This window comes from Dama dama, chromosome 14 (genome assembly GCF_033118175.1).
Source record: "Dama dama isolate Ldn47 chromosome 14, ASM3311817v1, whole genome shotgun sequence".
NCBI classification, from domain to species: Eukaryota; Metazoa; Chordata; class Mammalia; order Artiodactyla; family Cervidae; genus Dama; species Dama dama.
The window spans coordinates 23,787,878-23,812,046 of NC_083694.1; the positions used below are offsets into that span (position 1 = coordinate 23,787,878).

At 43.3% G+C, this 24,169-nt stretch overlaps 1 protein-coding gene across 3 annotated transcripts in view; it reads left to right on the forward strand.

Moving 5' to 3' along the window:
* The first annotated feature begins 248 nt into the window (after positions 1 to 248).
* The window catches only part of MIA3 (MIA SH3 domain ER export factor 3), a 55,989-nt gene continuing 32,068 nt past the window's right edge, over positions 249 to 24,169 (forward strand). For all 3 annotated transcript variants that reach the window (XM_061160087.1, XM_061160084.1, XM_061160085.1), the window contains exons 1-6: positions 249 to 418; positions 3,301 to 3,434; positions 7,267 to 7,353; positions 11,364 to 14,205; positions 15,593 to 15,754; positions 18,136 to 18,287. In XM_061160087.1, coding sequence (XP_061016070.1) covers positions 286 to 418; positions 3,301 to 3,434; positions 7,267 to 7,353; positions 11,364 to 14,205; positions 15,593 to 15,754; positions 18,136 to 18,287 — 3,510 coding nt within the window. In that variant the 5' untranslated portion in view covers positions 249 to 285. The remainder of the gene's footprint in view (positions 419 to 3,300; positions 3,435 to 7,266; positions 7,354 to 11,363; positions 14,206 to 15,592; positions 15,755 to 18,135; positions 18,288 to 24,169) is intronic.

Sequence of the window (24,169 nt, forward strand, 5' to 3'; positions counted from 1 at the left end):
GCAAAGGCACGCGATTGGACGAGGAGGAAGAGAGAGTCCCGGTTGCCAAGGCAGCCACCCGACGAGGAGGCCTCGGCTAGGAGGTGGGAGCGCGCGTCCTCCTCCTCCTCCGGGACCCCCGCGGTCCCCGGCCCGAGGCCGCGCTGACGTGTCCGCCGCGGACTCACAGGCCGGCGGGCGCCTCCCATCCCGCCGCCGCGCGCCCCGCCCCGCCCCGCGCCCCGCCCGCCGGCGCCCGCCCCGGCCGCGTCCTCCGCGTCACCGGCTCCGCGAGGTGACCACAACATGGCTGCGGCGCCGGGGCTGCTCTTCTGGCTGCTCCTGCTCGGGCCGCCCTGGCGGGTGCCCGGCCAGCCGGAGCAGGACCCCGGCCGGCGCTTCTCGCAGCTCAAACTCTGCGCGGACGAAGAATGCAGCAGTGAGTGCCGGGAGGGCGGCGGCGGCGGCGGCGGCGGCGCCGGCGCCGGGGCATCGCGGGGGCGGGAGCTCGGCCGCCCGGCAAGCCGACCCGGGGGGCGCAGGCCGGGAGGGCGGAGCGCCGGGTCGGGGGGAGGGCGACCTCCGGGTTCCTGCGTCTGTCCCCTCCGGCTCTCCGGGCGCCGGGGCCAGCTGGCCTCGGCGGGGGGGGGTCTCTGCCTCCCACTTGTTGCCAGCTTTTCATTTTTCCTTCGCGGACGGAGGCGGGGGATGGGGTGGGGGGTTCGGAGGTGGCCCCCCGGTTTTCCCGGGGGCCGCTCACAACGTCCCCTCCCCCGGCCCGCCCCGGCTCCGAGGGGAGATGGGGTTGCGCGTGGCGCGCCCCGGGCTCCGCACGCTGCCTGCGAGCGCTTTCCTGCGCCCGTCGCCGGGTCCTCGCTGGGTGCAGTCCGGGGGCGGATGCGCCAGGGACTCGGTGGGCGTCTTCCCTGCCGCAGGATGCTAGGGCTCGGAAAAGCCTCCCTGGCGCAGCCCCTTCGCCCCTCTGCTCCAGTCAGATTCGGGGCTCGGACCGCCTTTTCTACAGGGATTGGAGTCGAGGTTTGGGACGAGCCCGGAGTCCAGGCATGCGGTGTGTTCCAAGGTCTCCTCCCCGGCTCTGCCTCAGTCCTGTCATTTCTGTGCTTGGAAGGCTCCCGCAAATAGCCCGGCAGGGAGGGCACCGGGAAGGCCAAAATGTGTCTCTCGAAAGAGGCCGAGACTCTGCATCGGCCACCTGGTACCAGTTGTCTCCAGTGCGCAGGAAGCGGAATTGCTCCCTGACCGCGAATTCGGGGAGGGCTGGGGGTAGTGAGAAGGGCAGAGATCCCCAGACTCAGATGAAGACGATTGTTAAAGTGAAAATAATAAATACACCAGGGGTTTTATAAATCCAGCCAGCTTGAGCCTTGGTCAGTTACATTGTTGGGCTCTCTTTCTGTGTGTTTGCCTTGGCCCCCTGTCGTCGTTGTGGTCTCAAATAACCATGTAACTTACTGACAACCATTTCACACAAGGTTGGTTGTGTGTTGTAATCAGTGTGTATAGAAAAGCGTTCCTTCTGAGGCCAAAGCCTACAGTTTAGCTATTTAGATTGAAATCAGTGTTATTCAAAAACAGATTTCACAATCGGAAGAACCGTAGCACTGCCACATCATTAGGGGAAAGAAAGGAGGCTGTCTTGGATCTGTTTAAGCCATTCCTAGAGGTAACCCTAAGACTGATGTAAATAAACGCTACAAAAGTGGAGCAACTTCCATGAATTTCTCCTGCAGTTTTCTCAGAGTAAGTCCAGGTTATTAGCAAGCAGTGTTGGATATGGCCAGAGTTGGCTGTGCTTTGCTTTCAAACACTGTCCTGCCTGGGTACCTCAAAACCAGTCATCGGGAAAATTATAACATCCCTGATACTTGCTCAGTGTGGAGACATGGTGTTAGAAGGGCCCTTGGGTGTCACATAACTGGAAGAATGGCGTGTGTCCAACAAATGTAGCCAGAGGCGATAGCCAGCAGCTAGAGCAGGGTCTGGTCCCGTGTTGTGTTGCATAAAGTGTTTGTTTAGTAAGATGTGTCCATGTTAGCTGTCCTCTGTGCTTTTCAGATAGCTGCCCCACAGCGTGCATTATGTCCTCATCTGATGATTTATTATCCCGCTGCAGTGATCTTCCTATTTCCGATTCTGATAGGATCCCCAGCCTATCAATTTAAGAATTGTCCATCACCTTCAACTTTGCCTCTCACTTAATTATATCTGAATTAGGATGCTGACATGTATTAAAATAATCAGCTTCAAAATCCAAATAACCCCCTTTAAATCCGTGTTTGTCCCTCAAATATGTGTGTGAAGATACATCTTAAGGTGCTTATTGCCAGTTGGCTTTTAAAACAAGTGTTATTTCCGTTTCATCCTTCCTTTTCTCTGCTATTTAATTGCATTTGTTGTCCATTTCATTTGACGAGGAGCTGTGTATTTGGCCAACAAAAAGAAAAATACCACTTCTATCAATTTCTAGATCGAGTATAGTTTAAAGTCCTGCATTTTAAGACTGAAGGTAACTACTGGACCGTTCTCACGGTTTTGCTTGTCCCTGCCATGTGTGATTTTGCTTATAGAAACAAAACCTGTTTGCCCACTTTTGATTTTGTTTATAGAAATAAATAAACCTCCTTAATGTTGGATATATTCAACATTATATGCTTTCAGAAAATATTATCTTGTGTGATTGGATCCATAATTGGGTATGATATCCTTTCCCATTAATTTATCCAGATACTGACAGAACAACTTGACTGCAAGTGAAGTGGACGGTGTTTACTGTTGCACAGTAGCAGTTATAGCCATTTAAAGATAGGGCCTTTTAGTGGTTAGTTCAAGTTAATTGACCTCCTGGGGCTTCTTGGGTGCTCTCCCCAGTTACCTATTACCACTGCATGTAGTCATGCTTACACTAGTTGCATCTGTGTTTGAATTTACCCAACTGCAAAATGAAGCTTTTTATAATTATGAAACAGCAAAGACTGAAAACTGGATGGTTAGAGAGGGAACCAAGAGTTTCACCTGAGACCAGCCACGTGTGGCAGTGGATGCATTGCTCTTTGTTCGCATTACCCATAGAGAAAAACAGGGCAAGTTTATCTCTCTCCTGGCTACTTGCAGGGGAATGTGTAATGTATAACGATACAGCCCTATCGGTGCTCTGAGCATATGAGTTGAGGGTGATTGGTTTCAGAGAGTACTGGAGAAGCTTGATTGTTATTTACAGTGGATTGTTATGTTTCCTGATAAATCAGTATTTGAAAGTTGAATCCTGATACCCGCTTTTTTTCGCCCTCTCTTTCTATACAGTGTTAATGTACCGGGGTGAAGCTCTAGAAGATTTTACAGGCCCGGATTGTCGTTTTGTGAATTTTAAAAAAGGTGACTCTGTATATGTCTACTATAAACTGGCAGGGGGATCGCCTGAAGTTTGGGCTGGAAGTGTAAGTAAAAAATTTGACATAATTTTCTGCCTTTTTATTGACTTGTTTAGCACTGTAGATTTAAGTAGCCGCAGTTTCTGGGGGTCTTTGATGGAGTTAACTTGTCCCCTCTGCTTGACTGTGGAAAAGGGGCTCGTTGTGTGTCCCCTGCTGGCTTCAGGCCTAGTGCAGAAGAGGGTCTCCAACAGAAGTGAACTGCTTCCAGCTGCTGCTCCTCAGAGTCAAGTTCTCGACCTTACCAGCCACGAGTGCTCCATATGTAGCAAATAAGGATGTGGTGTATATATATATATATATATATATATATATATACATACACACAGTAGAGTATTCAGTTCAGTTCAGTCCATCAGTCGTGTCCGACTCTGCAACCCCATGGACTGCAGCTCACCAGGCTTCCCTGTCCATCGCCAACTCCCAGAGTTTACTCAAACTCATGTCCATTGAGTTGCAATAGAGTATTATTCATTCATAAAAAGACTGCAGTCTTGCTATTTGCAACATGGGTGGATTGGAGAGTGTCATGTTAGTGAAATATGGCAAAGACAAATACTGTATGTTATCACTTATAAGTGGAAGCTAAAAAGTAAGACAAATGAATATAACAAAACTGAAGCAGTCTCACAAATGCAGAAAACAAATTGGTAGTTACAGATAGTGAAACCTGAAACTTCACTTTGAAACTTCTTAACTTCATTGTTTCAAAAAGGAAGGATTCGTGAGCATCAGACTTAATCCTGTAAAATATGGGCAAAGTAGTGTTTTAGGCATTCCTGTTAAGAGTTGATTTTTTAAAAGAATTATTTTCTAAACTGTTAGCATACCTAATCATGTGTGCTGTTCTTGTTAAAAAAGCAAAATGTCATTTTTGCTGCGTGTTTTCCTGTTTGCTTGTTTTGCTTGCAACTGCTGGGGCATCCTTTTCCTGCTCTTTGGACACTTGCTCCCACAGGTTCTTCCCAGCAGGTCTGTTCCCACCCAGTCAGCTCTGTGGGTGCGGGCATGGCAGACATGGAAATCCATGACTTTGTCATGCCTTGATATTTTTAATGAGGTGATTCACTGGAAGTGACCTGATTGGGAGGCTTATGAGCTATTGTCCTTTCCTTTCTGTGTGATGTGTTGCCTGATTATTTATTGAAAGTAGTAAGAGTCCTGAATACCCTAAGGATTGTCCAAACTTACAGAAACACTCAGTCCCCAAGGTGAACATTTTCACTCTCTGTAAATGAAACAACAGAAAAGAAAGCTTAAGAATCCCCTGTCGGGAAAAACAGATTTATTTTGTTGGCAGTCCAGATTCTTAGGGAGGAGTCCAGTAAGACCAACTGGTCAGGTACAACCTTTCTATTTAGGCAGAATCCCAGTTGAATGGCTCAGATGCTGAAGAATCTGCCTGCAATGCAGGAGACCTGGGTTTGATCCCTGAGTCGGAAAGATCCCCTGGAGAAGGAAATGGCTACCCACTCCAGTGTTCTTGCCTGGAGAATTAATTCCATGGACAGAGGAGCCTGGCGGGCTGCAATCCACAGGGTCACACAACTGAGAGTCGTACACAACTGAGCAACTAACACACATACACCGGTTGAATCACCGTTTTCAGAAGAGAATCTGTTTTGCTCCTTTCAAGTCTATTGCATGAGATTTCTTGATAGTCTTTACTCTTGGAACTTTTTTTTTCAAGCCCATACCGTTTTTGATAAAGTGGTGAAGTTGGAGCATTTGGATAAGTGAACTTGACTTTTCACTTCTAGTTCAGTTCAGTCGCTCAGTCGTGGCCGACTCTTTGCGACCCTATGAATCGCAGCACGCCAGGCCTCCCTGTCCATCATCAATTCCCGGAGTCTACCCAAACCCATGCCCGTCAAGTCAGTGATGCCATCCATCCATCTCATCCTCTGTCATCCCCTTCTCCTCCTGCCCCCAATCCCTCCCAGCATCAGGGTCTTTTCCAATAAGTCAACTCTTTGCATGAGGTGGCCAAAGTATTGGAGTTTCAGCTTCAGCATCAGTCCTTCGAATGATCCTAGAGAGCCCGCCAGTCTTTCTGGTTCCTGACCGTGCCCCTGCCTTTGCTGGGAAACCCTGCCCTCAGCTCTCAGCCAGAAGCGATCTTTGCTGTCTCCTGATTGTTGAGGTGGTGCTTTGTTTGCGCCGCTCGTGTGGCCTTCCTTTTACTGCCTTGTATCGCAGTTAATGTGTACTGTCTTAGCTCCAGCAAAGTCAGAAGCTCTGTAATGGGGCATGCGTCTTACCCATTTTCCTTGCGAATATTTCCTTTCAGGGAGCAGCACCTGTTTCCATTTGTCCCAGGTGTAGCTTATGCAGAATTTGTTCTCTTGAAACAATATTCTTTTCCCAAATCAAATCAACAGAGATGAGATACGGAAGCAAGATTAGATATAAAAGTTACCTTCAGTCATGAGGGCCTATGATTCTGCATCTTTTTGTCAGATCCTAAGAAAGAGGACCCACTCGATATAAAAACTTATGGAGTTTTTTACGACCTGTGGTCTCAGTTGACAAAGATCACACCAAGATAAATGTATTTCCTTTTCACATAGCTCTGATTTCTTTCCCTTTTCTAGATTCTCTTAATAAACTGTTCCTGAGAAGAAAAAAACTGTATTTTCTCTCAGCCTCCCCTCTCATTTCATGATTAAAAACTCTGTCTCCTGAGCTTTCAAGATGGTTCTTGCTTCTATTTCTTAGTTTTCATTCTGCAGTTGTTTTTTTGTTTTTTTTTTGGTTTTTTAGAATTTTATACTTTAACTGCCAGTGTAGCAATTTAGAATTGCACTGTCTTATCTAATCTTAAAGGCAGTGTTCTAGTAAAACTGGCTTTCACAGAGTTGCCAGATATAACAAAAGCTCTCATAATGCGGACATTTTAGGAGTTAGTGATAAGATACCCTCTTTTTTTTTCTTTCTATGCATTTGATCTGCGTGTCAGTCTCCTCCTTTATTGATTGGGAAGAGATCTGCTACTCCCTTTCAGACTATAGTTAGTTAAAGACAGTGTGTGTTTCTCAAGAAGACACACAATATATTGATAATAATACCTTTTAGGTCTCCTTGGTTGCTCAGTCAAGAGACCACCTGCAATGCAAGAGTCCCGGGTGGTTCAATCCCTGGATGGGGAAGATCCCCTGGAAAAGGAAGTGGCAACCCACTCCAGTATTCTTGTTGGGAAAGCTGTTAGTGCTATAGATAAATGGGGTTATCTTCTGTCTCTACTTGCATGAAACTAAGCTTGCTGTGTGGATTAGTATGAGTTTTATTTTCTCCCACAAACCTTGAAAATCTAGTTTGGAAAAAGCTAGTGCAGCCCATGGTATCAGTCAATATTTGCCTTTTGTTGTACTGGTCATGCATTTCAGAATTTTTTTTTTTTTTTTTACTTATTAATACATCTAAGACCTGGTTTATGAGAAATGCTGTGAAATGTGCAGATAAATTCTTGTTAGAGAGTATTTGAAATTCTTTCTACACAACTTTTATTTACATAGTTTTAGTTGCATAATATACACTAACTTTCTCTCGTACAGATCTTCTAGCTATTTCAGAAATCTCACTGTATGTGCTCTGTGTTTAGAATTAAGTTGAATATTGAAAGAAAATTTCAGTGGTTTTAGAAAATTTGTCCTTACAACATTTTGTACTTAATTTATATTGGAATAATAATCTCTGTAATCATAATAGCAACTATCTATCTCTTGTGGTTACATCTACCTATCTGTATGTTTCCTCTCACTACTTAGAAGTCTCTCGTTTATGTTTCTCATAAAGAATTTTGATTGATACTCATTTCTTCTGCTGTTTTTTAATGTAGGTTGGGCGTACTTTTGGATATTTTCCAAAGGATTTAATCCAAGTGGTCCATGAATATACTCAAGAAGAGCTGCAAATTCCAACAGATGTAAGTTGTGGATTCTGTTGTTGTTCTCAGTTATAAATTGACTTATAAATTCATCAGTTACACTTAATTAACTAATTTTGAAAGTCTCTGAATGTGTTTTGATCAAAAAAGGGAAAACAAGTTAACATCTATGTATCAGATTTTAGTTTATCAGACTACCTTTAAAGAAAAGAGAAGTTTGAGAATAATTTATGGGAGACTTTGTATCACAATCCGATAGTTCTACGTTGAAGCAGGTGTTCTTGTATAAGGCTGTGTATGCTTATTCAGGATTTTTATTTGCTACTTGATATGAGAAAAAAATAGTTCAGTATCTTTGTATTTAGTTATTAAATTTGGGAAGTAAATAATTTTGTTTTTACTTTTCTTACTTCAAATTACTTGAAGTAATTTTTTTTTTTTTTACTTCAAGCAAGATGAGAAGTTGTCTCAGTACTCATTGAATAGCCTTTAGACATTTTGAGTATATAGAAATCAGGTTAAATTAATCAAACCCTAAATTATGTATTAGGCCATAAAGTTTTCTTTTGGACTCTAATGATTTAAGGGATTAGAGTTATGGGATGGATTCTGGAAAAGGGAACCTGAATGTTTCACACAAGATTCAGCCTCAGTCGAAATCTCAAATCTGCAAGGTCCTGACTGCACAGTCTGGAAAGCATTCATCCAGGGTGCACTAACTTGAGTAGCTTTGTGATGACAAGGATTTTGTGTTCTGGGATCCTCACTCCAGCTGATTATTTTCTGGAGTTTTAAAATTAATAAAAATTGAAACCCACCTTCAAACACAAATCTTCGAGCAACTCTTTGGAGTCGCTGCGAGAGCATGCAGGCTGCTGGCCTGGGGCAGGTATCAGCCGAGCTCTGCTGAATAGATGAAGTCACAGAGCCGTTGCTATTCTTGAAACTTTTTGTCTTCCCAAGGGTCATGAAATCAGCCTGATTGCCTGTTAGTCCTTGCTCCTAATGAGGATACTGCTGGGAGGAAAATATACGCTAGACAGCAGCTCATGGGTCACAGAGACCTCATTTGTTAGGGATTCCGCCTTCTCATTGCACCTCTCACTCCATGCTTCCCTTAACGTGAAGAAATGGCTTAGAAAGGCATGCAGCGAGCAGAGGAATCATTCGTTCCTGCCACACTTGTCAGGTCTCTCCAAGGACTGTGACAGTTTAGTTAGGAGAAGGAAATTATCTTTGTTGGTTTTTAAACTTTTCCCTCTGTTTAATGGAAAGACTAGAGATCTCTTGAGAGATACCAAGGGAACATTTCATGCAAAGATGGGCTCAATAAAGGACAGAAATGGTAGGGACCTAACGGAAGCAGAAGATATTAAGAAGAGGTGGCAAGAATACCCAGAAGAGCTGTACAAATAAGATCTTCATGACCCAGATAATCATGATGGTGTGATCATTCATGTAGAGCCAGACATCCTGGAATGTGACGTCAAATGGGCCTTAGGAGGCATCACTACGAGCAAAGCTAGTGGAGGTGATGGAATTACAGTTGAGCTATTTCAAATCCTGAAAGATGATGCCATGAAAGTGCTGCACTCAATATGCCAGCAAATTTGGAAAACTCAGCAGTGGCCATAGGACTGGAAAAGGTCAGTTTTCATTCTAATCCCAAAGAAAGGCAATGCCAGAGAATGCTCAAACTACCACACAATTGTGCTCATCTCACACACTAGTAAAGTAATGCTTAAAATTCTCCAAGCCAGGCTTCAGCAATATGTGAACCATGAACTTCCAGAAGTTCAAGCTGCTTTTAGAAAAGGCAGAGGAACCAGAGATCAAATTGCCAACATCTGCTGGATCATCAAAAAAGCAAGAGAGTTCCATAAAAACATCTATTTCTGCTGTATTGACTATGCCAAAGCCTTCAACTGTGTGGATCACAATAAACTGTGGAAAATTCTGAAAGAGATGGGAATACCAGACCACCTGACCTGCCTCTTGAGAAACGTGTATGCAGGTGAGGAGGCAACGGTTAGAACTGGACATGAAACAACAGACTGGTTCCAAATAGGAAAAGGAGTACGTCAGGGCTGTATATTGTCACCCTGCTTATTTAACTTCTGTGCAGAGTACATCATGAGAAATGCTGGGCTGGAGGAAGCACAAGCTGGAATCAAGATTGCCAAGAGAAATATCAATAACCTCAGATATGCAGATGACACCACCCTTACGGCAGAAAGTGAAGAAGCACTAAAGAGCCTCTTGATGAAAGTGAAAGAGGAGAGTGAAAAAGTTGGCTTAAAGCTCAACATTCAGAAAACTAAGATCATGGCATCCGGTCCCATCACTTCGTGGGAAATAGATGGGGAAACAGTGGCTGACTTTATTTTTCTGGGCTCCAAAATCACTGCAGATGGTGATTGCAGCCATGAAATTAAAAGACACTCCTTGGAAGGAAAGTTATGACCAACCTAGACAACATATTAAAAAGCAGAGACATTACTTTGTCAACAAAGGTCCGTCTAGTCAAGGCTATGGTTTTTCAAGTAGTCATGGATGCATGTGAGAGTTGGACTATAAAGAAAGTTGAGTGCCGAAGAATTTATGCTTTCAAACTGTGGTGTTGGAGAAGACTCTTGAGAGCCCCTTGGACTGCAAGGAGATCCAACCAGTCCATCCTAAGGGAAATCAGTCCTGAATATTCATTGGAAGGACTGATGCTAAAGCTGAAACTCCAATACTTTGGCCACCTGATGCAAAGAGCTGATTCATTTGGAAAGGCCCTGATGCTGGGAAAGATTGAGGGCAGGAGGAGAAGGGGAGGACAGAGGATGAGATGGTTGGATGGCATCACTGACTCAATGGACATGGGTTTGGGTGGACTCCGGGAGGTGGTGATGGACAGGGAGGCCTGGCACGCTTCGGTTCATGGGATCGCAAAGAGTCAGACATGACTGAGCAACTGAACTGACTGACTGACTCTGTTTAATGACCCCTTTTATGTCAATTTGTTTACTAGCAGAGGTCAAAAGAAAGTATTAGGTTTATGGTCAGTCCGAAAGCAGATCTCGTTGACACCTAATCAGAACCCTAATTTAGAGTAGAGTGTATCCCTCACTGAATCTTGTCTTCAAGCTGTACTTGTGATGGTTAAGTGGGAGCCCCTTGACACCGTTCTTTGTCCCTCAGTATTTTTACTTCCCCTGCACTTACTTGTAATTCAGTAAGATGCTTCTTAAGCTGATTTAGCTTTCCCAGTCCAAGGAAAGTATAAGTCAGGAATCTGTTGTAGACCGAGAGCCTGTCAGCAAGGTGGTACTGCCTGTTTCCAGCTAGGGCAGCAGGAAGGTACAGCCTAGAAGGGAGGATAATGGAGATGCTGGGTGGTCTTCCAGTTTCTTCTGGACAAACTGTTGTGGGGTAAATTCCCAGAGCATCAGGCATAGATGCTGGAAGGTGGGAGGACCAATAAATGATGCCCTACTTTTCCCTACTTGTACCCAGAACAGACTGAGAAACCCAGCAGGCAGGTGGTTGGAGACCAGGATGTCACCATCACTTACTGATAAAACTTCTTGGAGAACACAGCTCAAGTGTGCAGAAATTAATGGGCTTTTGAACACGGCAGTCTAGAACGAGACAGACTTACCAGACACAGGCAGAGCTAGCCAACTAGGGGGCTCTCCTCGTGGACTGTCGCTTATAAAACTGACAGCGTGGAAGAGAGAGGGTGTGTGTCCCCTCCAGCCAGGCCCAAGCAGAGGACAGGTGGTGCAGGACAAACCCACCAGCGACAGGAGTCACTGCTCCTCAGGGAGAAAGAGTGAAGGGAAGCCAGGAATGTTACTCGGGTAGGAGCCCTTCCTCATGGAAATAGGGAGCCAAGGGAAAGGTGGGGACCATCCTTCTCTCTCCTGACTCCCCAGGGTTGGCACAAAAGCCCCTCCAGGGCCAAACATGAGTTTGCAATCATCTCTGTCATTAGCGTGGGCAAGCACTTGTTCTTGTGACGCTCGGTTAGTGACACGCTAATGTTTTTCTTTGCCTTGCAGGAGACAGATTTCGTTTGTTTTGATGGGGGAAGAGACGATTTTGATAATTATAATGTCGAAGAACTTTTAGGGTTTTTGGAATTTTACGATTCTGCTACTGAAGATTCTGAAGAAGTTAAAGAAAAAACTGCTCAGCATGTGGAAGAACCTCCTGAAGCATCTAATGAAAGTGATGCTGAACCTGAGCCAGGAGAACCCAACTCAGAGGAAAATGAAAGTGTATTCTCAGAAAACACTGCGGAACTCAGGGAAAGATCTGAGGCTCAGAAGAGCCACCCCCAGTTAAACAGTCAAACAGGTCATGCTCAGGGAGAGCGAACTTCATTTGAATCTTTTGGAGAAATGCTGCAAGATAAGTTAAAAGTGCCAGAAAGTGAAAACAACAAAACCAGCAATAGTTCTCAGGTCTCGCGTGAGCAGGAGAAGATCGATGCTTATAAACTTTTGAAAACAGAAATGACTCTGGACTTGAAAACCAAATTTGGCTCAACTACCGATGCACTTGTATCTGATGATGAGACAACCAGACTTGTTACTTCGTTAGAGGACGATTTTGTTGAGGATTTGGATCCTGAGTATTACACAGTGGGAAAGGAAGAAGAGGAGAGTAAAGAAGACTCCAATGAGCTGCCGTTACTAACTTTTACAGATGGAGAAGATACAAAAACTCCAGGGCACTCTGGAATTGAGAAACACCCGACGGAGAAAGAGCAGAATTCACACGAAGAGCATAAAGTTGAGGAAACTCAGCCCCCAGGCATCAAAAAGGGTGACAAGAAGACACCAAAACCCCAGGAAGATATTATCTTCTCTGATGTTACGGAAGGGGAAGAAAACACAGACACAGATTTAGAGAGTTCCGATTCAAAGGAAGAAGATGACCCATTAGTTGTGGATAGCAGACTGGGGAAACCACGACCAGAAGATCATATTGACCCTGAAAAGGCAGCAGACAGCCTTGTGAATGTTGAAGTCCCTAAAGCAGACAATGACAACGACCCAGAAGTGGGCGCAGAACTTCACATTAAAGGCGAGGGGCGGGAAGCTGAGGAACCCAAGAGGGACTTGGTGCGGCATGAGGTGGGGCTAGAGGATGAGATGCAAGAAGACCAGACCACGCACGGTTCTTCTCACAGTGGCCACCTCAGCTCTTTCCCAGCTGCTGAAAAAAGTACAGAAACATTAAAATCAGCCTTTGGTAAGCAAGAGACTGTCCTGAAAGGAGCAGCCGTTCACATCTCAAAAGAAATGCTTTATGAAGAAAAGCCCACAGGGCGGAGTTTGGAAGGTGCCTCAGAGAGTGACTCAGTTCCGCAAGCAGAAGCGGCAGGGAATCGAGGGGATGAAGGAAAGACTGAGCAGGAATCCGTGGGTGTGGCAGCGCCCTTGGGCAGCCATCAGCCTAATGCTTCCAGAGACAGCGTGGAGGAAGTAGACGGTTCAGTAAGTGGACCTAAGCCACATGTGCTTTCAGGGGAGCATCCGAGCCCAGAACTTATAAAGGATCGGCTTCTTAAACTTCAAAATCAGACTAGGTCCTCCTCTCCAGATGACAGTGGCTTGCTGGGAGACCGGGAAGAAGAGGGTCCCATTCTGGAAAGAAATCTCTCCTGGCAACAGGGAGATGTGGCTGCCGCAGTTCATAAGCAAGTGAGCGAGAAGAGAGAGCTCTCTGAGGAAGAGGTCACCAGGGTCACCAAGGATGCGTCTGAGGAAGAGATCACCAGGGTCACCAAGGATGCCTCCGATGAAGGGCAGGAAGTAGGAAAAACAGGCCTAACCGATAGCACAGGAGGACGAGGCTTCCACCCAAAAGAACCAAACCCAGAAGATGACGATTACAGCCCTGAAGAACTCCTGGAGGATGAAAATGCTATAAGTGCGAAGCAGTCTAAAGAAAAAAGCCCTGAGATTCAGGATAAGAGGTTAGATGCTGACCTGCAAAACCCTGAAAAACCTGTTTCAGGTGCCATTAAGACTGATCCAGAAACTGAAAAAAACAAAGAAGAAGCTAGTCATATATCGGAAAATGAAAGAAAAAATGAGACTGCAGGTAAAGGGGTAGACAGTCTGGGCAGGGACCCAGGTGGTCCGGTGGTGGCAAAAGAAGGAAGCTCTCCTCTGCATCAGAAGGCACAGAGACCCTCTGAAGGAAGTGACTTTCCTGGCAAGAAAGAAATTCAGACTCCAGAGTTAGGTGAAGCGTCTCAGAAGAAAGATCCCGATTATCTTAAAGAAGACAACCATGAGGGCCACCCAAAGACCTCAGGTCTCAAGGAGAAGCCTGGGGTAGAACCCTCAAAAGAGGACGAGGAGGACGTAGAGAAATTCGTGGACCTGGGAAGCCAGGGGTCTGCCTCCGAGGACCGTGACGATGACTCGTTCCCCTGGGCTCCACATGCCCCCGTGCAGCCTGAGGAGAGTGTCCATTCGGATGACTTGCCCATAATCAGCAGCTTCTTTAAAGATCAGCAGTCTCTGCAGCGATTCCAGAAGTACTTTGACATCCACAAGCTGGAAGCCATGTTCCAGGACATGTCATCCAAGCTGAAGTCAGCGCAGCGCGAGAGCCTGCCCTATAACGTGGAGAAAGTCCTTGATAAGGTCTTTCGTGCTTGGGAGTCTCACATTCTGACGGAGGCAGAGAACATGCTTGATGCTCGCGTGACGGAAAACAGAGACCTGGAAACGAAGGACAGTAGCATCTTTGAGGAGGCGGCGGTGCTCGATGATGTTCAAGACCTGATCTATTTCGTCAGGTACAAACACTCCACGGTGGAGGAGCCTGCTCCCCCGGCAGCGGCACAGCCTGTAGAGGGAGGCTGGGATGGACCAGCGGAAGGTGAGGTACCCACCTGTGGCCCTGTAGGGTTGGGCTTGAGAAACAGGCTTGGGGGCCGGGGGCCTGCTGAAGTGCCTCGTGCCTGATCTTTGAAGCTCTCTCCGCAGGTTCCAGCGTCCCCAGAGGGGAGGGGCAATACAGGGACGTCCACACGGCCCTTCCCACCTTCTCTCTTGGAGGTTGGAGTATAGATAAATATTTCCTGATCCACTTTTCACTTAGTTGAGACCAGCAGCGGTAGCATCCTCTGCAGGAAACTTTATAAAAGAAAAAGACTCGAGCAAGAAAATGGTATACAAAGTAGACCTGGTAACAGAGTACCAATTTCATGAAAGCGCTTTTTTGAACACATTTTTTTCATCATAAAATGACTACTGTCTGTCCAGGGGTGGACTGGCATTAACTTTTAACTCAATGCCTTGCCTGAGTTCTTGCCCTCTAACCTTCTTCTTCTTCCTTTTTTTTTTTTTTTAAGAAAGTGTTTGTTTTTTTGGTTTTGTTTTTTGGCCGCACCAAGCGACATGCAAGATCTTAGTTCCCTGACCAGGGATCGAACCCAAGCCCCCTGCAGCAGAAATACAGAGTCTTAACTATTGGACTTCCAGTGTAGTCACCCCCCTGCCCAGCTTTCATCTTCAGTGGATGACATGTTCTTTCCTGCCCTGTTAAGGCAGGAATTCAACTTCGGTCAGTTAAATTCTACCAAACCCTTGAGTTCTTGCATTCAGATTCCTTTCCAGCCAAGGAATGGAACCAGGATGCAGAGCCTGCTGACATAGCACTTGACATAGAAGCCATTCCGTAAATAGCGACTGGACCAACCCTGAGCCAGCACCCTAGAAAAGTTGATTCCTAGCTCCGTGCTCTTTCCTCTGTCCCCGTGCTTCTCAGATGGAAGGTATACAGACTCTTAGGTATACTCTGAAGAGATTGGACAGGCACCTTGGCGAGTTGCCTTTGCATGTCATGCCCTTCCCTATGCCAGCTCTATGAAGCACACCCGCTTCTGTGTGGAGGAGATCTGTTATTTCCTTGTGGAGTAGATGTTTCCTATTTTCGCTATTGACTAGAATTCCCTTTTCTACATTTTTCTGTGTGGGCATGTTGGTTTGCAGAGGGAAGTTAGGTTCATTGAAGTCCCTACAGGAAAGATATTTATGAAATGCTTTGGGATCAGGGTTTCTCCATAAATTTTATCATGTAGATTAGATATCTGTAATGTGAGAGAAAAGCAATTGAAACTCTTCTTTCCTTGCCCAGTTTTGCCCTGTGGGGTGCCAGCGCATGGAGGGCAGGGTGAGGGGCCACGGAGTTGTGTGCTGGGGGCATGCTGGAGGGGGGCTTGTCATTGAGCTTTGCCAGCCCAGGGTGTCCTTCTCTCCTGTAGACACCCAGCCACCACTGGAGGAGAACTTCCCACAGGAGGACACGGAAGTTCCTCTGATGCAGATTCCCAAAGAGCCTGGCCATTTGGATCAACCCATGACCAGGGACATGGGTACCTCAGGAGTCACCCAGAAGCCGAAAACTGAGGAAGATGGAGACCCAGGTAACACTTGCTAATTTTTCTTTACAAAGTAGAAGCCTGTTCTAGAGAAGACCTCCTAAGAGATTTATTGATAAAAGTAGGAAATGGAGGGGACCATAACACAGACATAAATGCATTTAAAAAGTAAGAAGTCCTGGAACTAGCAGAGAAAAGCAGGAGTCAGAACAGATGGAGATGAGTAATAGCAAGGAGGTTAGAGACCATAACTAATCTACCAACCAGTGCTTTGTGGGCATTAGCTTATGTGAGTAATGGAAATCGAAAATACTATTCTTAAAAAGTCTTATGCTCGAAAACAGCAGTTTTCAGGCAGACCAGCAGTGGGGAAGCTCTGGGGGTGGAGACCAGCAGTCTTGTTTAACAATCCCTGCAAGGTATTCCGACCTGTTAGAAGTTCAGGTTTGAGAAACCACTGCTCTGTGTCTCAAATTCTGGCTCCCACTGTTCCCTGCTCCACCCTGCTCCCCACGGAGTAACATGGTGGCTCAGGCCTTTTGTTAACATGCTACCTAGTCATGGTGAAACTTCTTTTAAAACAGTGAAGGGGATATTTACATCTAGATGTCCTTATACTATAAGATTAGAGGAAACAGTGCAGAACTTTGCAGGATGTAACAGTCCAATGTGGACAGAACCTTGGGAATAGCATGACTACATAATCACCGAGCACAGTAAACATCCAGTGGGAGAGAGACAAATTTCATTTGGCTTGAGAAAGTTGTTTTCAAAATAAAGGGTGTTTTTTTTTTAAATTTGTTTATTTTTAATTGGAGGGTAATTACACTGTTGTGTTGGTTTCTGCCATACATCAATATGAATCAGCCATAGGTATACAAATGTCCCCTCCCTCCCACCTCCCACCCAAAATAAGGTTTTTAAAAATGCAACCCCAGTAATAGTATCAACAACGTTCTAACTTTTGTGTAGCTCACTTATTTTACTGATAAATCAGGATAGCCGATTGTTTTATTTTGTCTATCCAGTATTGTGATACAACATCATTATCATTTTGTGTTTTTAGAGGTTGTGGTCTCTAACCATAGGTAGAGTCTTACCCTATGATACCACAGGCCTAGCGGCACTGGGCTGCCTCCCTGACCACCTCAGCCCTTCAAAATACAGGAGAGGTCACAGCAGGAAGAGGAATTCAGCTAATTTGAGAAGAAATAGCATATCAGAGGTCTCTTGTGTTCCAGAGGATATTGCGTTCATATACAATACTCTGTACTTTTAAACTCTTATAACTCAAAAAAGTTCTCTTTGTTGAGAATAAGTCACATACCAATAAACTTGATACCTTCTTGCTCGAAAACTTTCAGAGTTAGGAAAGATTTTGCTTGCAGAATTAAAACCAGATGTCTTGCCTCATTCTTTAAGTTGCATCACAGAGTGACACAGCTTCCTTTAGAGACTGAACTGTGAAAGTGAAAGTATTAGTTGCTCAGTCATGTCCGACTCTTTGCGACCCCATGGACTGTAGCCCACCAGGCTCCTCTGTCTATGGGATTCTCCAGGCAAGAATACTGGAGTGGGTCGCCATGCCCTTCTTTAGAAGATGATCTTTCCAAATCTCCCTTCATGCATCTCAGATGAGATGCTGACCTGGTTGGGAAAACTTCACCAGTGGTCAGATTCATAGGTCAGTGGCAGTGGAATCTTAGGGTTGGAGGCATCTGCGTGGCAACTAATCCTGCTTCTCATTAGTTACTTCTTGGACTCCTAGCTGTTTATAAGAAACACCCCAGACCCCCCAAACTCCTGAAATTCCTTCCCTACCACCATCTCACGTAGAGATCCTTCCAGGGAGAGGTAGAATTCGACCTCTTTTGCAGAGCTACACCAGGCCCCTGCCTGTGAGCAGGTCCCCTCCGTCTCGGCGTTTGCCATCCTCCCTTATGTAGCTGTCATTCATGCATTCACTGCCTCCCAGGTGCCAGATGCTGTGCTGAGCATGGGTGCAAGTCTGCAAGCTGACACTCTTCTCTTTCTCATTGTTTGCCTGAAGTTTCTAATACAGTGCGTCACCAGCACTCAATAAATGTTTGTTAAATGTGATAGTGTGTCTATAGGAAAAGCATAAAATTCTGTGTTCCTCAATCACCGTGAATCTGTATTATTCAGACAGCAGTTGCATTGACAGGGATGTGATGGAGGAATTGCTGGCAGGTAGATTGGGACGGAGATAGTGTTCATTTTATAATTGAGGATGTGATGGCTCTAATGGGGGTGCTGACATTTTTTAAAAATATATAAGTATCTTCAGGAGAAGCACATATCCAGGCAGAGAGACTAATATTCAATGGGCACTTGATAAATATTTAAAATGAAGAGAAACAAAACTTATCCTGAAGTTTAAATAAAATATTTGCATTCTCCTTCAGCTTTAGGGATAATTACACCAGAAGGCACTCCTGTCGATGCTGTTGATGCCCCAAAGCAGCTGGCAACAAATACTGAAGAACCAGCAAGTGTCACGCCCCTGGAAAATGCAGTTGTTTTCATATACTCACTCATGTTTCGTTTAACTAAGACGGTAAGTTTGACATGTAATTCTTCAAATCGAATGTTAATTATTACAATTTTCAAGTTGATTTTAAGCGTGAGGTGACGAATTTAAAATGTCTTTATGAAAATTACTCCTGTACCTTTGTAGGCAGCCTCTGAAATAAGCCACAGGTGTGTGATGGTGGTGGGTTCTTGGTTCAGTTCAGCACTTGGAGATAACGTTGGCGGCCAGTGCCGGGCACCGGCACACCTGTTCTTCCCTCAGGGATCTTTCAGTCTAACAGGGAGAGAATGAAATTCACTTGAGACACAACATGATGTGGGAAAGAAGAGACGTACTTATTTACCTGATGGTGTGATAGTATGTCAAATAAATTGATTCACTGAGGTGCGAGGATGGGCAGAGAAGGTCAGAAGTTAGCTGAGATATCTTCTGAGCAGAGTTGTAGGATCCGTGTGAGTTTGATGTGTAATTGTTGTTGAATAGGCCTGGGGAGGTGGATGGGTGGAGTGCACAATCACACAGAAGTAGTACGTTTGGAGAAATGGGACATGAAGAAAAGGTTACTTGGCGTTGTCCAAGTATAGAGTTCGAGGGGCGTGTGTAGTCTTGTGGAGGGAGATGGGCACAGGTACAGGAGGTTGTATGTCACGGTAGGTTGTGTTAGAGATCCGTTGAAGGTTTTAAGCAGGAAATACATATGGTCATATTTGTTCTTAGAAAGAGTCACTTATGGCAGAATTATTTATTCAAATTTATCTGTCTAAGGAATTCTGATCCATATGAGACATTTAGTCTGTCCATTGAATGTTATCTAAGCTTTTTAGGGCTTTGCGCCCCCTTGTGGTATTTTCTGGAATTGGACATTCTTCTTGGTAAATGATGTGTAAATGATGAGCAAGCTTTCAGAATTCAGAGGCCAAGTTACCCTTGGAGCTATAAAGTATACTCTGCATCAAAAATATCTATCCTCCACGTTCAGTTATTTCAAGACTTTTTAAGGAAGAGGGGTTATTTTTTTGTTCTGTTATATGCATGGGCTTTGAGTGAGGATAATCTGGTTTCAAATCCCAGGTTCGTCGTTTAGAAACTTGGGCAGGTTACTTAAGTTTGAATCTCAGCTTTTTCATCTTTAAAATGCAAATAATACCTACCCCAGTGTAAGAATTAAATGAATTGATAATATCAAGTATATAGTGTAGTGCCTGGCATTTTATAAGATCTCATCCCCTGCCTGCTTCTTATTTGGATGATCGGAGAGGGCAGTATAAAAACGTTGGATACTGCAGGGAATTCAGGAGAAAGGCTGCCAGGGTGGGAAAGTTGGAGGAAAACCAAACCGTTTTTCAGTTTTCTGCATGTTTGTGGTAGTGGCAGCCACCCCAGTGAATGTGTATGCCCTGTGCAGTTAGAATTCTGAAGGAAATTTTCAGTGATGAAGGCGATCTCAGAATTAGAATTTGATTATCAGCATGAATCATCATCACGTTTAAAACTTAACAGCCTCCACATGTGGGAGGAGTTCATTTTATTGGTGGGTATGCACAGAGCCCTGTTCTAGGACTGGGATGGAGGACACAGATGTGGTAGAGGATATTGTTTCTGCTTGAGGGATAACGGGAGAAGACACAGACATGAGTGGCAAGAGAAAAGGGTGCGTATTACAAAGTAACAGTGACTTGAAAGGTATCATCAAGAAAGTATTTGGATGGCCCAATATGTGCAGAGTATTATGCTAGGCGTAGCAGAGTCTAAGAGGTATAAAGCATGATTCTGATTTATGAAAGGCTTAAAAAAGGATATATCAAATATATATGGAAATTGGAAAAATGAGAAGCATGAAATAGCTGTTGTAAAGTATCAGATAAGTGGTATATATAACTCTTTGTAGAGCTGGGAAATAATGGGGTGCTGACTTGTTTGGGAAAATTGCACCAGAAGTCAGATGCATAGATCAGCAGTTGATGGAATCTCCAGGCTAGAGGAGATCTGAGAGAGCAACTAATTCAACTTTTCACAAACTGCTCTAAATTTCCTCTACTCCAGCCCTGACTAGTAGTTATGGGGTCTGGGCATCAACAATTCCTAGTGTGAGTCATCTGTCTTATAAGACCACACATTGCTCTGTTGGCTAGTTTATTCTTATATTGACTCCAAATTTTTCTCCATATGATTTTTTTTCCTCTTAGAATCGAATTCCTTTTTTACATAGTAATCATTTAAATATTTGAAGTTATGCTTTCATTTTTTTTTCTTTAGTGTTTTAGCATGGAAAATTTCAAAATGGTAATAGTAAAGAGAGAATAGTAAAATGAAATTATGGGCCCATCACTCACTCAACTTAACAGTAATTCCTTAATATCACCCATTTTTTGACACATTTCAGAATCCCCTCCCTTCCTTTTAAAATTGTTTTTACTCAGTTCAGGATCTTGAGTTCCAAAAGTTTAAGGGGTTCATACATGTCTTAAATAAACCTTTTAATCAGATGTAAATTACATATAACAAAGTGTACCCATTCTAGGAATGAATTTTAACAAATGTAAACACTCATGTAAAAGCAACCATAACCAAATATGGAACATTTCTTTTGTTTGAAAAAGTTCCCTTGCATACCTTCTCAGTGTATCTTTCCCAAACCACCTGTTCTAGGCAACCATTGACAAAACTTTTTCTCACTGTACATTAGCTTTTCCTGTTGTAGAATCATAGTTATAAATGGATTTATAGTTAGGTGTGAAACTGCCCAGCCTCATGGTAAGTTTATTTTATCTTGGAAACTGCCTAACTGCTCTCAAAAGTGACTGTACCATTTTATGTTTCCACTAAAAATTTCTAAAACTTCCATTTGGTCACATATTTGCTAATGTCTGGTATTATCAGCCTTAAAGTGTAGCCATTCTAGTGGGCATGCCTTTGAGGTTTTAATTATATTTCCTGATGCTTAATGAGGTTAAGCACTTTTTCATGTGGCCATCCTTTTTCATGGGCTTATGTGTGAAATAGCTCTTTAAATCTTTTGTCCTTCTTTAAACTGGCATTTGGTTTTTTTCTAAATATTAAAGTCTAAGAGTTCTGTACATTCATATAAGTTAGATACAACTCCTTTGTCAGATACATATTGCAAATAATTTCTTTCAGACTCTGGCTTGGCCTTTCACTTTCTTAGCATTGTCTTTTGAAGAGCAAGTTTTTAACTTTGATGAGCACCATTTTATTAATGTTCACTTTTTATGGTAAGTGCCTTTTGTCTCCTGCCTGAGGAATCATAGGCAGTTCCAATGATGTGAATATTTTCATATTTTCCTCTAGAAGTTTTATTGTTACACCCTTTCATGATTAAGACTTTGTTCCATTTTGAGTAAATTTTGTGAATGTTGTGAAGTAGAGATCAGGTTTCATCTTTTCCCCCCAAATGGATATCCATTTGCTCCCAGACCATTTCTTTCCCCTTTAAATTACATTGGCACCTTGAGTTGAGATCAGTTGACCACATATATATGTCTTTTTCTGGACTCTATTCTGTTCTATTGATCCTATCCTAAGACAATACCACACTGTTTTGATTACTATAGCTTTATAGTAGGTTTTGCAATCAGGTAGTTCCTTTGTGAAATTGTTTTGGTCACTGCATTTCCTTTGCATTTCCACATAAAGTTCAGAATCAGCTTACGACTTTCTACAAAAACTCATGCTGAGTGTTTGATTGTTCTTATACTGAATCCATAGATGAATTTGGGAAGAACTGGTATCAACAAATATTAAGGCTTCTAATTAAGATGAACTGAGTTCATCTCTGCATTCATTTAGATCTCTATAATTTCTCTCAACAGGGCTTTGTACTTTTCAGTGTACAAGTTTCATGCATATTTTGTTTATGTATGTCAGGTATTTCATGGTTCTTGATGTTCTAAATGGTATTTTTTTACATTTTGTTCGCAATTTTTTGCTGATACCTAGAAATACAGTTGAATTTTTTGTACTGACCTTGTATCTTATCAAATTTACTTATTATCTTTCTAAATTATCTATTATTTCTAAGGGGGGGGGTGTAGATTTCATAGGATTCTCTGTGTAGATGACCGTAGCATCTATGAATAAACACCTTTTTAAAAAGTCAGATTAATTAAAGCATAATTTAAATCTAGTAAAATTCACCCTTTCTGTATGCAGTTCTGTGTTTTCACCTTTTTTTCAAAAATTTTTGTGTTTACCCTTCTCTTGCCTCTCTTTCTAGGACTCCAATTGTATTTATGTTAGCTCATTTTATGTAATTCCACGGGTCACTGAGGCTCTGTTCTTTGTTGTTATTAGTCTTGTTATATCTTAGCTTCAATTTAAGTACTTCCTGTTGCTATCTTTAAGTTTATTGATCTTTTGTGGTATTTTATCTGCTCTTAAGCCATCAAGTGAAATTTTCATTTTGGCTATTTTATTTTTTAACTCTAAAAGTTCCACTTAGTTTTATTTTATATCTTCCATTTCTCTCCTCACTATGGTCATTAAAAAAAAATTCCTCAATATATTTTTAAATGATTCTTTTAAAGCCCCTTAAAGCTAACATTCTGTCATCTCGTGTAATTTCTTGGTCTATTTTTGTAGGTTGACTTATCTCTTATATGGGATACATTTTTCTGCTTTTTTTCACATCTAGGGGTTTTGTGTTTGTCTGGGTTTTTTTTTTTTTTTGCCTTTTTTTTTTTTGGTTTGATTGTTTTTGTTTCTTTTTGAATACTAGGCACTGGGAATGTAATGTTGGGTGCCTGGATTTTGGTGGCTTCCTTTAAAAAAGTGTTGAAGTTTGTTTTTCTATACTGTTAAGTTACTTGAAGATCAGCTTGATCCTTTCTAGTCCTATTTTTAAGATTTATTGTGAGGTATAGTGTGTATAGTAGTATTTACTCCAGGACTAGTGTTTCCCTACTACAATGATGTTATTCTTCTGGAATCTACTAAATGCCCTGAGCATTCATTAAGGTCAGTTCATGCTGACTAGCTGGAATACAGATGTCTCCCAGCCCTGCATTAACTGGAAATTGTTCAGCTTCCAGCCTCCTTGCAAGTTGTTCTTTTTGCCCGTAGTTGTTCTCTGCTGATCCTCAAGGAATCTTGCTTATACAGGTGCTGCTTTGAATTCAGCCCACGACTGAAGGAGACATCCTTGCAGATTCCTAGAACTCTTTTTCTTTGTAGTTCTCATCTTTCCGGTAACTGTCCGTACCTGTGTCAGGCACCTCAGCCTCCCTGAACTCTGATCTCCGCCTCCTTGGCAAGATTGGTATATTTTGCTTATCTTCCCTGTATTGTGGTCTAGAAAGTGCCTCCAGGTAAAAAGCCGGGTGATCACAGGGCTCAACTAATTTGTTAGCCTTTCCTTAGGAGTTGCAATTGTGTGCTGCCTCTTGTTCTCTACCTGAACAACTTTTTTTTTTTTTTTCCATAAATTTTGTCCAGTTTTCTAGTTATTTTCAGTGGGAGGGCGAGTATCAGATCAGTTAACTCAGTCTATACATGTCTTCTTTTTGTTTGTTTGTTTTATTTTGTTTGTTTGTTCAGTGTATTCATTGAAGAGACAGGTTTGTTTGGCTGCTAGGAAGTACCATAGTGTGGGTTTTGCTAACTGCGTTCCTCTAGTACAATTGAACATTTTCCCTTGTTGTTTATATTTCTTGGTAATTGCTTAGTCATATTGGGAGTCCAGATTCAGTTTCATTTTTGTTTGGCAGGAATACTTAATAGAAAATGTCCTACTTCCATCAGGAGGCGTCTGTTGTCTAGATGTCCCTCTTCTTGACGTTCCTAGCAGTTGGTGACGTTGATTAGAATGTCTGCATTATAGGCTGTAGGATGGTAACTGTCTACTTACAGTGTTCCCACATCATTTAAAGGCTGGGACACTTCTACAAAGA